The 15,205-nt window shown below is 38.2% G+C and overlaps 1 protein-coding gene across 1 annotated transcript in view; it reads right to left on the bottom strand.

Annotated features, from left to right (window-relative positions):
• Window positions 1–11,585, bottom strand: part of WDR35 (WD repeat domain 35) — a 33,076-nt gene extending 21,491 nt beyond the window's left edge. Inside the window, exons 1-10 of the mRNA XM_065730672.1 lie at window positions 11,525–11,585; window positions 11,226–11,343; window positions 10,002–10,073; window positions 9,051–9,143; window positions 7,987–8,115; window positions 7,638–7,771; window positions 6,995–7,160; window positions 6,753–6,898; window positions 5,348–5,473; window positions 2,517–2,702 (exon numbers count right to left, since the gene is read on the bottom strand). Of these exons, the coding sequence (XP_065586744.1) occupies window positions 2,517–2,702; window positions 5,348–5,473; window positions 6,753–6,898; window positions 6,995–7,160; window positions 7,638–7,771; window positions 7,987–8,115; window positions 9,051–9,143; window positions 10,002–10,073; window positions 11,226–11,343; window positions 11,525–11,548 (1,194 nt within the window). The 5' untranslated portion in view covers window positions 11,549–11,585. The remainder of the gene's footprint in view (window positions 1–2,516; window positions 2,703–5,347; window positions 5,474–6,752; window positions 6,899–6,994; window positions 7,161–7,637; window positions 7,772–7,986; window positions 8,116–9,050; window positions 9,144–10,001; window positions 10,074–11,225; window positions 11,344–11,524) is intronic.
• Window positions 11,586–15,205: the final 3,620 nt, after the last annotated feature.

Genomic DNA, 15,205 nt, shown 5'->3' with positions numbered 1-15,205 from the left:
TTTCAGTGAAGGCCACATTTCATGCAATCTAAGGCTGACAAGCAACAGAAAACAGAAAGACTGTGGCTGCAGTAAATATAAAGATGTTTCAGCATGATAGTAATGGGGTATTTGCCACTTAAATATGAAGCCAAGCACAAAACAGGAAGGTGCTGTTCTAAGCAGATAAACAAATCTATCAGACAGAATACATTATGTAGTATGTACCACCAGTGGGGTTCACAGATATGATGTTGGTGAGACAGCCAGTATCACCCCCAGCTTTGAAGAGCACAAACTGCACTGAAATCGTTTCCTAGCATGACAGACACACTAGTATTTTCTCAGCAACTCAACTCTTGTCTAGTTGTTCATGCACAGGACAATGTGATAAACTGCAGCAGGCCCCTGACCCCCAGATTATAGGCTCTTGTCCTGTTCTTAGGAAAACTTACTTGATCTTGAACCTCCTGAGGGCTGCCTCCAGGGGAGAGCTGGGAATGAGGCTATTCCTCCACACTACTCTAACACAGATGCCACAAAACAGACTGGTTTTGTTAGTTTTGTCCTTACAATCCTGCTTTGGAAAGCTTTAATCAGCACAGATAACTCAAGCTGGTCTGTTAAACTCAGGAAGATAAAAATACATAAACATTTAATTGGTTGCCTCCAAGTGCCAATGCCAATGCATGTATTTTTCCAGATGTAAATCAAGGATTAAATAGCTTTATCATGATTATGCAGGGAAATAAGAACGTTTTGAATAAGAAATGTGGAAATTAAATAGCAATTTCTACTGCAGGCTCTTTACATTCAAAGAACAGTTTTGCTAGACATTGAATCACTCAAGAGCTGGCGTCCTGATTCCCAAGGAAATGGAAGACTTGGTTGTTCATTAGCTCTTTCACTTCCCAACCAATTCCCGTAATTGAGATAACACTGCAGCCCTGCAGCCTATACCTCTGAACTGACAGATTGGTAACTTGTAATAATAAGAGAATGACAGAATGCATAGAATTTCGAGTTTCATCTATGGTCTGAACTATATTCATTCAAAGAAAACTATCCGAACAAGGATTTCTTCCCACTGAATTATATTTTTTTCTCATCCCATCATCACGGAAAACACCTCAAAAGCCACATCTGGCTTTTTAACCTTTGTATACTGTCTGCTTCTGTTAGGTTTGTAATATATTAATTCTTATATTCTTAATTCTTATATGAATTCTTCTTCAGCACTCACTCCATTTGATTTCTCTTTTATGCCCTTTTTACTTGTTTCTGAGACTCTAAGTCAATCTACCAGAGACTACCAAGGAGAGCTGGAGTGACAGTATCCCATACAGACTGCATGAGCAACACAGGGTGTGGGGCTAGGACCACGGACTTTGCATTGTCCGATTTCACTGAGCAGAAAGCCCCAGCATCACTGTGGTTATCAAAATTGAGTTCTTTGTAACTTACTGATTTCCTCTTACAACACAACAGCTCCTGCCAAAATTAATCTTTCTTGCCCCATCAGCTACTGCTACACATTTTGCACTCTTGGAAACACAATTCCATCCACTGAAACCTACTGCAAAAACAGAACTGTTTTGCAGAAAGCAGCTCTAATGAATGAAATGCTACCAAAAGAATAAGCTTGCTTACTTCAGCTCCTAAAAGCTGCCTTCCTCGTAGCATGAATAATTAGTCTGTAGCTACTTAGAAAGAATTAAAAGAAACTTACTATTATGTAAATTTCAGATAATAAATTCAATCTCTTATTTGCACTCCGGAAAGTTACACTAAATCCCACCACTCTTTACTTCATATTTTAAAAACACAACCCAGAAAAATCACATTACTTTGTACTCAATTTCACCAACTGCCTTTGTTCACATACATCACACTTTCAGATCATATCATAGCACACCATCTACTGCACACTGAAACAAAGCAGCATTAAGTCATTTTTACCATTGCACCAATTGACTCCATCTCATGCTCCTCCTTCGTAAGCAATGCATAAGTGATACAGAACATAATTCAGAAATGAGTCCAGTGAGATAAAGCTGAGTGACAGTTATATTAATGCTACCACATATTAACCAAAGGACAGGTTTATAAACTATCACTAAAATTAAAATTAAAAAAAAAAAAAAAGAGAGAGAGAAGTTTGTAATAACAGGCATTTACATCATCCAAAAACTGCCTCTTACAGTTCATTTTTCCATTTCCAACTGATTAAGTAACTCTTAATGTTCTGGTCTTTTCCTACTCTTTATTCTTCTTTGGAAAAATTTGGCTAAAGAAATAGTAATCCTGCAGTCTGTGACTTTCATGAGGTTGTCAGTGGCTATAAGTAAAGGCAGTCAGCATTTTGGTTCTTGGCTTCATTGTTTGTACACACAAAGCCAGTTCAAGTGCCCTTCTGTCAAATGACAGTTAATGATGCACACAGAAGAAGATTCAGAATGTTTAATCTGATTTCATTTGTAAAGCACTGACACCGTGCACGACAGTGTTTCAAGTGACATTTAAAATAAAGTCTTTACCTGAGGTTGATCTTCATCTGCTTTGGTTGCTAACACACAGAAGTCTCCGTAGGTTGTTATGGAAATCAGGCTCTTGACATACTTCACATACTTCTCATTGTTTTTTGTATCCCAGAAAATGACACAGTACTCAGGGCGGTTGGGTCGGGTAAACGCATAAACCACCGTATTGGAGCAGTACCCCCACTGCCAAGAGAAACAGTTCTGATAAATCCTACAAGAAATAGGACTCATTCAATATACATTCTTTCCTGGCTGTGACTATATTTACTTCTTAACAGTACTTAATACAATTACTCTTAAATGTTCTTTACCTGTCATGTGATGAACTTGTTTATAAAGAATGGGAAGAAAGTCCAGGTAATACGTTATCTGCATACTTAACATGGAAAAAGAAACCTTCCCATCACCAGAAGCTGTCCCCATCAGAATTGGAGAATCATTCTCAACTTCACTTTGTGTTTCTTTGTTCAGAGAGCACAGAAATACTGCAGTTTTGGCCTTTACCGTGGAAATGCTTTCTTTAACAAGAGATTTGGAAACACAACATTCATTTCCCAGTGGAAGATGAAATAAAACACCTCAAACAGAGCATTTCCTGAAGCAGTCCAAATAAGCAATTGTGTTAGAGCATTAAAAAAACTTCTATCTCTTCTTCTGCATTAGCAGCATGAGAACAGCCCTCTTGTCCCCCCAGAAGAAGCGTTTATATAAGAAGGAGGAAAAAAGGCAAAATGAGATACAGAACATTCAAACACTGTTAACAGTTATGTACATTTTTAATTGCACTCAAGAAAATTACAAAGTTAATAAAAAGCCTTTCAAACACATAAGAAACTGAAAACATTTCTCAAAAGGAGGTGAGGCTGACAAGGAAACAGGATATAGAGAGAATCACTTATGGATGATGATGGCATTGTAGAGAAGTTAGCAGAACCCTAAGTAACCAGCATTTACTAGGGAGATGAGGAAAGCCTGTTAGAGCTAGCCAGAAGGGCTGCTACATTTTACATTTTACACATAATGAGGCTACTGTCATATTAATTGAGAATCTACTGCCTCTTCTTATGGTAACAGTTGAAAAATACATTAACTTGGACTGTGCAGTAAATTGTAAACGGTTACTAACATTTCATCTCCAGGTCAACTCCAATCCACTTGAAATTTGTGACAGTTCTGAATCACTGCCAGTTAATGACAGTTACCTTTCAGAATACCTAGTTCCTAAAATAAAGTTATCGGTGCAATCAGATAAAAGTATAGTGATTATAAGGCGATACTCATTGGAGGATGATACACATCATTCATCACAAAAATATTTAACGTTGAAACTGAGTATATGACTACCAAGTTTGAGGTTATTTGCTACAGAAATAATTTGAGAACATCTTTTTTCACTTCAATAGGGAGGAAAAAAAGAAGCAGCTTACAAATGCAGTATATTGGCTACTGAAATATGAAAAGGTGAATAGGAATTACACCTATCAGGTTGCAATCATTTCCAGCATTCAGCTCTCCTGGTTCTAACTATTCAGTCATCACAACAAAGTAACAGTAAAAGGCTCAAACAATTCCCAGTGTAACACATAGCTCATCCAGCTTAACCAAACAACAGTGAAATCTGTGGAGCCCTTCCTGGAGCCTTACTTAAGCAACAGCCGCAATCACTGCCAAATTTAGAATCATGCCTAATTCTGTTAATATTAAGTATATATTTCCTTGATATGAAACAAAGCAACAAATTCATTATTAAAAAAAACCTGCTAAGTCATTCCATCACCAAAGAAAATGAATCCCTATCACTAACCCTTCAAGCTGTAGTGTTGATGAAATAGAATTAAGCACTGGTTCATATATTGGGCTTTAAAAAAAGGGATTTTACTTAAAAAAAACAATCTGAATAAAATCAAACTCTGGAAAGAGTTACTGATCACAGACAGGAAAAAGAGCATGAGCAATGCTGTCCCATGTTAATTTTTGGTGGGGGTCTTAATCCAAACTGCAGACAAGTAACTAGACTACTAGTTTGGTTTATTTGGTTGTTTTCCTCAAAGTTTGACAGTTTTCAGACCTTTCATTTGAAGGTATTTCATTTTGTACAACTAACTAAAAATAATGACTCTATAGCTGACCACAGCACTGACGTGGTACAGAGGAAATATTTCAGTATGATTTGATCCACACTGGCCCAACAAAGAGAACAGCATGGAACAACTCCAAAAGGAAAGAGCAAAAGTGAACTCCTGGCACAACCATGAGAATTCTGCACTTCAAACCTTGGTGTCCTCAAAGTTTTAGTGGTGGAAGACTGCTTAGCACTGGGAATAAAATTCACTGATCATAGAGTGCTCTCCTTATCATTAACTAGCCCTAGGTCTTTACCCAAGCTTTGTCTTTGGAAAGTTGAAAAGCAATTCAAGAGAGAGCTCAGAAATGAGACCACAACTGATGAATGTGCAAAAGGAAGTTCCAGTGCTCTAGTATGGCTTCCTTTCATGAAGCTGTGTAAATGTGCCCACAGAAACTAATCTCATAGTTTTTTAAAAAAAAAAAGGTACATAAAGAAAGAGTTCATAATACCATAGTTTGGGTCTCTCCCTTACCGTTTTTTCAGGATGGAAATACTACTTCCTGCCTTGAAGGAAGAGGAAGACTTGTCAGTATAAAGAAAACTATTGTATTTTCCACTTTCCATTAATAAATTCAGCATCCTATTTGATGAGCTTAGCAATCCATTTGTCACCTAACGATCCTTTTATCCAGTATTGAAGTACCATCTTCTGCTTTCAACTAAATTTGATAGTCCAATTAAGTGCCACACAACCACTTACCTTGTAATCTGGCCGAATGTTTGCAAAATATATGTAAGAATCAACGGCTAGTGCAATTTTTAGTCCACCTCCCTCCCAAGACAAGGCTGATATCTGCTTGCCAGGAACCTTCAGCGTGCGCAAGTGCTTATTTGAAAACAGGAAAAGAAGAAAGTATGAGTATCATAGAAGACTGCCCTAAAATACGTAAACAACAGTATGGCTGGTTGATGAAATACAAGCTTATACACCTTCTTTAGAGTACCCCACAATAATTCCCAAATGAGCATACATATGCTAACAAAGTTTGAGTATTTGATATGTATTATTATAAACCACACCTCAATTTTTAAATAAAAAATAAACACAACAGCATTGATAACTGATGTGACTCAGAAGTGTCATTGTCACTAGCAGTAATTAATATAAATTATATATATATAATAAATAAATAATATAAATTACATTAGTCATCTGACCTTTAACTACAGCTGATAGGTTAGGGATATATTTTTATTCATTTAAACTATGCCAAGGGTTTATACTGAATCAGCTGCGTTTGTACACAGTTCGCAGTGAGGCAATGAAGATTTTCTTTCTATCTCCTTCCAAAAAGTCCAAGAAAAGTATTTTGACAAGTATTCATAACTTAAGAGCTAACAAACTTCCCCTTTTTAAAATATTTTGAAAACTGTAACCGTTGTCCCACAGACCATTTGTTTGTGGTAAACTTTCTGGTTGCAAGGTATATAGATGAATGTAATAAAGGGCACCTCTTTAGTGTGAGATTCTGAATAATACTTTGCTTACATAAAACAGACCTCTTTAGGGAGCAGAACACCAATACTTATGCATAGATCTAGCCTTCCCTCTAAAGGTAAGACTTCATGCCTAAAGAAACTGCTGTTAATAAGCTTCCATAACTTAGTACCTAGCCCACGTTTGATCAGATACTATAGCAAACTGTAAATCCAGTACTGGTTACACACTATTCACAGATGACACCATCTTACAAAACATTAACCCAGAACTCGACTATCACAACCAGCACAAAAGCAATCTAAAACCCAAATGGAACTGTTGACTTTAAGCCCTAGATATACAGTCTCCAACACCTGTTTCAAGAGAAGTTCAAGGAGATCCCTAGGTCCTATACAACCAGTGGAGAAAGACAGGTAAGACCAGATTTCATACATACCATTAAGCTAAAATCTTAACTGCTGCCTAAGCTTTCAAAATTGCTTACTGACTCTAGGAGGAAATTATTTTCTCAGGGAGTGGTGAGGCCTTGGCATAGGTTGCTCAAAGTTGGGGATGCCCCATCCCAGGAGGTGTTCAAGGCCAGGCTGGATGGGAAATGCATGGAGAAAAAAACATGCTAAAATAAAGAAAATATAGGTTGGATTAGTATATGAAATATTTTTACCTCACCAAATGGAGTGTAGAACTGCACAACATTGACGTCTTTATCTGGAGATGCTCCTTTTAGGGAGCCCGCCAGTGCCAATACACTTCCACAGTGGTTCCACTGAATGCATACTACATTCATTCCAGTGTCAATCAAAACAGGATCTAGGTTTTGAGAAATAAATATTGACAATCTAAAGATCAGTAGACATTTGGGGTCAATAAAAGCTCAGCAATTAGCATCCCACACTCTGTACTTACTGTGGTCGTTCTCATCTCTCATTATCTGGCATCTTCCATTCTCATAACAGACAGCAAGACAAGGACAATCTGGTTCAATATAGCCTTCTGCACCATGGTACCAATGTATTCCAGCAATGCGGAAAGTTCCTGTTAAGTTCACCAAGCAGCTCAGCTTCATTTTCACCTAGGCAAGAATGGTTAAGTACTGAAAGTCATGCATTACATGCTGTTTAGAGGAGCAATTTATATCTACGCTGACAGCTTACAAATGACCAGATATATATGCAGAACTATACTCCTGAGCCAAAGAAAAAAATAGGTATAAAAATAATTTAAGAGTTTGAAAGAGATCCTTATTCAATGCTGGATCAGACATATGAGAACACATCTTTAATTACAAAGAATATCTTAGAAAATAAACACATACACACAAAAGCCACTCACCACCACACTAGAACTTTGCAAAAAATAAAACCTTTTCATTATTATTTTTATTGTAAAATTGCAACTGCATAAATTTGCTTAAATAAAAAATTTTATGCAAAGAACCCTGCCCCTTACCGAACTCTTCCAACTAAATGAGTATGAAGTAACCTAAGGATGAGATAAATTGTTATGCTTATTAAAATTAATATCTTTATTATAATGAGCATGAACTTACAATAAAGTTTCCATTACTGTCATAAATGTGAATTTCTCCATTTGCCATTCCAAAGAGCAAAACTTTGCTATCAGAGGACCATGTCACATGGCACAGGTGTGATCCTTTCAAGTCTTTACCCCAGATGCGATTGCCTGTAAAGAGCATTGGTTGTACTTAATAAGCATACCACAGAATGAAAGAAAGGATGCAAGTTACCCATATAAAAACTAAAAGCACTAAAGAATTTAAGCAACAACTTTTAAAGTAACTATTAATTGTATTTTATATTGACAAAGAGTCACTATGCACATAGTTCTGGAAAATGAAAGCTGTCTAACAAGACAGTTTAGCAGAGCTTAAAATTTACCATCTACGGATCCAACAATCACAGCTCCATCTTCATATACAATACAAATCTTCTGTCCATCAGCATTCCAGCTCATACTTCGAACAACAGATTTATTTCTATTGTTTATCATCTCTTCATACCAAGCACCTATTAGTAGTGAATAAAAATTGAGTTATGCTGCTGATTTAATAATCCTCTAGTCAATTCAAGACTAACCACCAAACTTAAAGAATAAAACTACCCTTGATTAAAAAGATATGAGAGTATGAGGCTAATGACATTTTTTAGCAATATAATTTCAAGAAGCTCTTAAAAACCAACACAACATAATACAGAAACTTAAGAAGTTTATAAAAATTATTAAAATCAAAGTAGAAATTAAGTGAAATTGAATACATGAAGTGTCTGCTTTTAAACAAAGGTGGGATACGAGTTGATGTGACTTTGCAACACAATAAAGAGCTATAGAAATTGTCAGAAACAAGAAATTAAAGAGAACATTGTTCCAATCTTTTTGTAAAAGTAAGACTATACTACTATGTGAAATCCAGTATTTTGGTGTGATTTTCTTATTCTCAGAAAGATAAGGACAAGAAAAAAGAAATACGAGAGGGAACCCAAAGTTTGAAAGGGGCTTATAGGAAGAGATCTACGCTTACATAATTTCAGGAGACAAAAACATACAGGGAATAGATGGAAGAAACAGCTGTCACTGATAAAAATAAGTCCCAAGTAATTTACAGATTCTTCTCTAAAACCAAAGGAGATTACTTGTGTGCTTCTTTTTATTGTTCAATACGCTATTTTCCCCCAAAGAAATAAAGTAAAAGACATTTTAAATAAGACCTCAGTAGCAGTTTACCAAGCACATGGCTAAAAGTTTTCCTTAGGCAACTCTGGAGGACAAATGCCTTTTCATAAGCAGCACTATAAAAATTTAGACAACTAACAATAAGAACTTGAAAGATGTTTGAAACCTATTTTGACTTTTTCAGAAGTCTGAAAAAGAATGATTAAAATCGCTAGAAAAGATTTCCCATCATACGGATTATTGTCCAATCTCAGTGCTGTCTGCTGAGTACCTTTGTATATGATCCACACAATGATGAGCCCGTTCTGATCACTGGTTGTCAGTTTGTGATACTGTTCATTCCACGTCACCACCTGCACAGAACCTACACAATGATACACTTTCTGTAAATAATCTGTTACTGACTTTCAACTGCATATCTTCCTTAAAAGATCATTTCTTTATCTATGGATTTCAGCACCCCCTTCTTATCTCACTTTCCATGGATAATGGCTATTTATCATGTAAGATTCCAATTCCTCTCCAATTTCCCTGCATTCAATTTTTACTTTCAAACACTTATCCTTCTGTAACTTGTTTTCTAACCTCTGTGAACTCCATAAATCAGCTGTAGCCTACATACATTCTAGGGATTGTCAACAAAAAGGGAGAAAGAAGATAAATATTTAAGACAAAGGAGAGATTTCCTAAACTAAATTCTTTATAAAATATTAAGCTACCGTAACATGTAGCATCCTCCACTTCAAAATAAAACAGAACAGCTTTTCCTGAATAATCAACAGCGACTGAGTAATTTAGAAAAAGTCAAACTTGAAGCAATAAAAAAATAGGCTGTAAAGTCAAAGTTGACAGACCTAACCATGAAAAACTCATAAAGCAAACTTTAAATTATTAGAGTTAGGTTTGGTTTGTGCAGATGCATTCCGCATCATGCATACCATGTCAATCAGAAGAACAGGGCAAGGAAAGACCAGTTTAATTCTCAACCCAGTAATTCATTCATAGATCATGAAAGATTAACTATAGATATTCCATCAGGTACCTTAACAGAAAGTAGAGAGCCGAGCTGTTACATGCCTGATTAACATACTGACATTGATTATTTAGACTTTTAATTGAACCTTTGAGAAAAAAATACTCTAAAAATAAAGGATTTGGGGGAAATTTGTAATTATAATTAAAAAAGAAATCAACAAAACATGAAATGCCCAAGAAGACTTACCGCTATGACCTTCAAGAGTTTGATTCATAGAAAGATTGCTAGGAGCTGCAAGTCCCTTTATTTTTGCTTCATCTAGAAATAACAAAAATAACTATAAAGTAAACCTATTAAGATATTACTGTCTGTAACAGTTCTTCAGCTCTAATGACCACTTATACGAACAAAATTATAAAGGTCTATCTGTAGGATGAATTTTCCACCCCTCAGTTCATCATGTTTAGTACTCACATCTGTCGTCCAAATCCAGATTGGTCATTATGCTTGAGCAATCTTTCATAAAACAAAACAAAGCCAACAAAGAAAAGCTATGGCTATCACACCTCAGAAAGAGGTCTAAAAGAACTGGAGAAAATATCAGATTGCACTTTTGTCTGAACATGCTTAACTTCAAAGAAATGCACGACTTTCTCGCAGAGTAATGTAGATGGTAGACAACACTTGAAAACAGATAAGAAATAATGACATTCATTCCAGAACAAACAAGATGCCTACCTCAAAATAACAGAAATGAAACTTATGCCCAGAAAGAAGATGCACTGGAAGTTCAGTGAATGTGAAGCTCGATAAATGACAAGTGTGCCACGTAAGACAAGCTAGAGGAAAACAGTGGAGGGCCACAAAGATGGTGAAGGGCCTGGAGGATCTCCTGTATGAAGAAAGGCTAAGTGAACTGAGTCTCTTTAGCCTTGAGAAAAGAAGACTGAGAGGGGACCTGATCCAAGTTTATAAATGTCTGAGGTGTGGGGGAGAAAGTGGCGAGGTCAGACTCTTTTCAGAAGTGTGTGGAGACAGGACATGGGGAAACGGACAGAAACTGCAGCACAGGAGGTTCTGCATGAATGCGTGCAAGAACTTCTCGGTGAGGGTGACTGAGCACTGGCACAGGCTGCCCAGGGGGGTTGTGGAATCTCCTTCTCTGGAGATGTTCAAGACCCGCCTGGATGCCTACCTGTGTGACCTGTGTGACCAGGTGTAGGGAACCTGCTTTGGCAGGGGGTTGGACTCAATGACCTCTTGAGGTCCCTTCCAACCCCTACGATTCTGTGATTTATGTGAATGTATAACCATCTGTGAACAGATTTAAGACATATGCAATACTGTCAAGTAACTTCTGGAGGGAGCTGTGCTTACAGAATTTTGAAGTGCAGTGCATTCTGTTCTTTAAAAAAATAATAATAAAAATATATATATTTTTTTATTTTTTATTTTTTAAGTCTGAGTTACCTGTCTGTGCTTCTAATTTTAAAACTTTCAGCAATCCATCCTCTCCACCGCAGGCTATGAAGCCTTCATCCTTGTTCCAGGAAATACACCTTAATCGGACATTACCAGGAATTGCAATCTGAAAATAAAACATTTTTCACTATGTAGTAGTCCCGCACGGCTGCTCGGAGCTGGGCACTGCTGCGGGGAGAACGGCCGGGCCCTCTGAGGGCTCCTCGCGCCCCCGCGTTGGAAGCGGCGGTTCCGCCTGCCCCGTGAGCCTCCCGCCGCCCGAGCCCCCCTCCGTCCGCCAGCAGTACCTTCTTGCACAGGTAGATGAACATCCTCGCACAGCAGGCGCACAGCACAACCAAACGCGCTCGGCTCGGACCCGCGGCACAGCTCCACAGAGAGCTCCTTGGTTGCCCTGGCAACCGCCGCCGGAAGTTGTCGCTGGGCGTTTAGCTTCTACTTCCGGATCAGCGCCGCGCCGTTCTGCCCTGCCACGGCGGCATTCGGTTTGGATAGGGAAGGATGCTGCTCGTGCTCGGGTAATTCGTTCATAAAGACTGCTCTGCTGCAGTGCCTCAGCAGCCGGAGTGGGATGAGGCCCATTTATAGATGTGGATCAGATCCCCTCTGAGTCTTCTTTTTTCCAGGCTGAACAGACCCAGCTCTCTCAGCCTTTGTATCTTTGTAGGCCTCCACTGCACTCTTTCCAGGAGATCCCTGTCTTTTTTGTACCAGGGAGCCCAGAACCGGACACAGTACTCCAGGTGAGGCCTCACCAGGGCAGAGTAGAGGGGGAGGATCACCTCCCTGGTTCTCCTCACTACACTGTTTCTGATACATGCCAGAATGCAATTGACTGCCTTCTTGGCACCTTGACAGCATGCTAGCTCAAGCTCAGCCAGCTGTCAACTAGCACCCCCAAACTCTGAAATACGAACATTTTCTTCGATCGTGATAAAATTCTCACACCTGTATCTTGCCAAGTTCAATGCCATATCCCTCTGCTGAGAGGCTATGTGGAAATGTAGAGACAGAACTAGCCACGGGTTATCATCAAGTCATTTAATTGCAAGTACACTTTGTATGTAACTTCAAGTGCTGGACATCAAACTTTTAGAGTAATGCTGATTTAGAAGCACATATGTAAAAACTAAAAAGCAAAGCTGGCTCAACTAGAGATAGGTTAGAAAATGTCTTAAGCAGAATAATAGTAATTTGACAATATCATCCAAAAGATCGTGTTTATTTTTCTTAACAGTTCTCTGCACTGAAGATATGTTGTCTCAACAATTGAAATAATATAATTACTCATCTATAAAGCAAGAACATGTGTATTTAAAATAAATAAGTTTTAGAAATTCACTCAATAGAACGTGCTCTTGTATCTTGGCTTAAAAAAAAAATCGCTTATATCACCTTGGATTTTTATCCAGTGCTCACAAAGTGAGACAAAATTGCTCAGAGGAATTAAATGTTAGACACTATCATCTGCAAGAAAAAGTGGCATTATGAACGCTAGTGCATGGAACAACGCCTGTCTCACTGACAGCTTGCAGGGCAGATCCGGCCCTCAGGACAATTTTTCACTATCATATGAAATGATACATCTCATTTGACAGCCAGCCCTAGTGTAAGTGGGGTTACCATAATATGGTCCCAGCTGCCAGGAGGCTGAGGAGTCTTGCATTAGATTTACAACTTGTTTATTCTTTCTAATTAAGGAGGCTAAGGCATACCTCTGCTCCCATAAATCCTTATATAATACTCATGTTCAACCCAAGGACATAAAAGTAAGTAGAGTGAAGTGCTGGATGTAAAACTCCATGAGTTACAGAAAAAAATATTCGTGCACAGCACTTTTAGAAAGCAACTGAAACACAGCTCGGTTGTCCCATGCCAACTGTAGCTGAAAGGCAGCAAATGAGTGAGGATGCGTCACAAAATAACGATGATGTGCCATTCCAGCAGCCTGGGAGAGTCTACAGACTCATTTTTAGCTCTTCCTGAAGCTGCGTCCCCTGTTCATCTGTGTTTTGAATTTCCTTCCAACTTAACATTAGTGGACAGACATACCACAATGCTCACTCATACATACAGCTTTTCATTCTGTGTTGCAATTTCAGAATGCAAGTACATGAGAGAATAGGATGAAGCATACAGTGTTTTCATCCTTCTGAAAGATCTTCAGCTTTTCACTCTTGCATTTTGCATACCATTGCCATTAACAAGGTGAACCCCCCCCATACATGCTAAGTGAACTGCTGTCCACTGACTTTCCTTGAAATGGTTTGTATCTGCTGTGCACAGGGCATGACATGAGCATCAGTGTTGTCACAGAATGCCCTCGGCATGCCAGCTACCAATGTAATATTTTCTGTAATCTGAACATAGTTTTAAAACCATGTGTATGATTGTGCACACAAGTGTGCAGAATGAGTGGATTTCCTTTGACAGAGAGTTCTGTTGTGCAAGCACAACGACCAGGAGTCCCGGGAGAGCCTGTGGAATGACAACAGCACTGACTGATTGCTAACATAACTCTTGCAAGATAAAAACCTTTTAAGTGGAGCACATATTTTATCCTTCCAAGTGCAGAACCTTGAAATGACTGTTAGTCTTCTACAGACATCAGCAGGGTTAGTAGGTTTCAAAATCAAGCTGTTCTTTTTCCAACTGTGTGACTCAGGAACAGCGTCCTGTTTCATTATGCAGATTTCTGTGATTTATGCCTCTTTTATCTTTGAGGTTTTGTTTCCTGGTCTTTGTTAAACTATTTTGTAACACGCATACTTTAAGTTGCATTAAAACAAACACTTCCAACATTAGTGTGCTTAATCATACTTTATTTTATCAAAATAAGTTACAAGACCCCAAACTGCTTTCCCTTTTAATGGATAGATTGCATAGGCACTTTTACTTCTGCCTTGCCATTTCACAGCTTTATATGACGTGAATACTGTACCCATTCATTTTTTTCCTGTATTTCTTTTAAATAAGACAATAAAAATGCAGTTACTGCAGAACAGAAAGACTTGCTGAACTCCTTGCAGTACAGACCACAGCAGGTATAGGTGGCTGTATGGTTACAAAGTGAATGTATATGAAGATCCTCAGGGTCACTGTGCTTTCAAGACTGTTGCCTTCCTGAAGTCTTCGTGACACTTGCCAATAATAACAACCAACTGCTGTTCTGTCAGCTGCACAACAGGATAAAGCTTACTGAACACAATAAAAAGAATTGCTTATGAAAGATCATTTTGAAGGTAAGTAGAACGCTAGCTCAGACAACCTGCTGTCTGTTTTGATAGGCTTCCAGCTTCTGAGACACTTCATCTAGTGGTCAGGTGTTAAGGATGATTTAATAAATAGCTACCAGGATAGGTTTATTTATAATATTTCTCGTTACTGCATTTCACACAGATAAACTGCTTTCTAAGAGAGCTCAGTAGATGCTTGAACTAGAGATTGCAAAATGTTTTAGAGTGCTGTTAAGATCTAGTAACTTAGCAAATTCTCTTTACAGCCCCATTTTCTCATAAGGAATTGGAGCAAGTGAGGTTCGGGTCTGAGGAGCAGCATGTGATAGTCTCCACTGCTTTTTCCCGTTTGCTTTGAGAGGATGCAAGGGATCAGATTGCCCAGCAAAGAATTACTTTGCTTTCTTTCAAGAAAGTATCAGTTTTCTTTGTAATGAAGTATATTCCTAACTTGAAACCACCACAGTCTCGTTTCATGTCAGTGGTTTAGGTCAAAGAGAGCCTGTTCTTTTGAGATAGATCCTCTATTGAGATTATAGTGTAGGCTTAGTTATCTCAGCACTCGGTTTTAACTGTTCACATTTCCTGGAATGATATGTCTAGGTTGCTCCAAAACTAATGCCTCCTATTTATTTCCATGGAAACTACAACCAGTAAAAAGAGCACTGTAACACTATTTGATAGGAGCATATTCCCAGCTACAAAAGGCTATTTTTCAACGTAGTCACCACC

This window comes from Cyrtonyx montezumae, unplaced genomic scaffold, assembly GCF_038088225.1.
Source record: "Cyrtonyx montezumae isolate F1298 unplaced genomic scaffold, pur_monq_1.0 scaffold_13, whole genome shotgun sequence".
In the NCBI taxonomy this organism is placed as follows: domain Eukaryota; kingdom Metazoa; phylum Chordata; class Aves; order Galliformes; family Odontophoridae; genus Cyrtonyx; species Cyrtonyx montezumae.
Note: the sequence above shows the minus strand (reverse complement) of the source record. Positions and strands in the feature narration are given on the sequence as shown.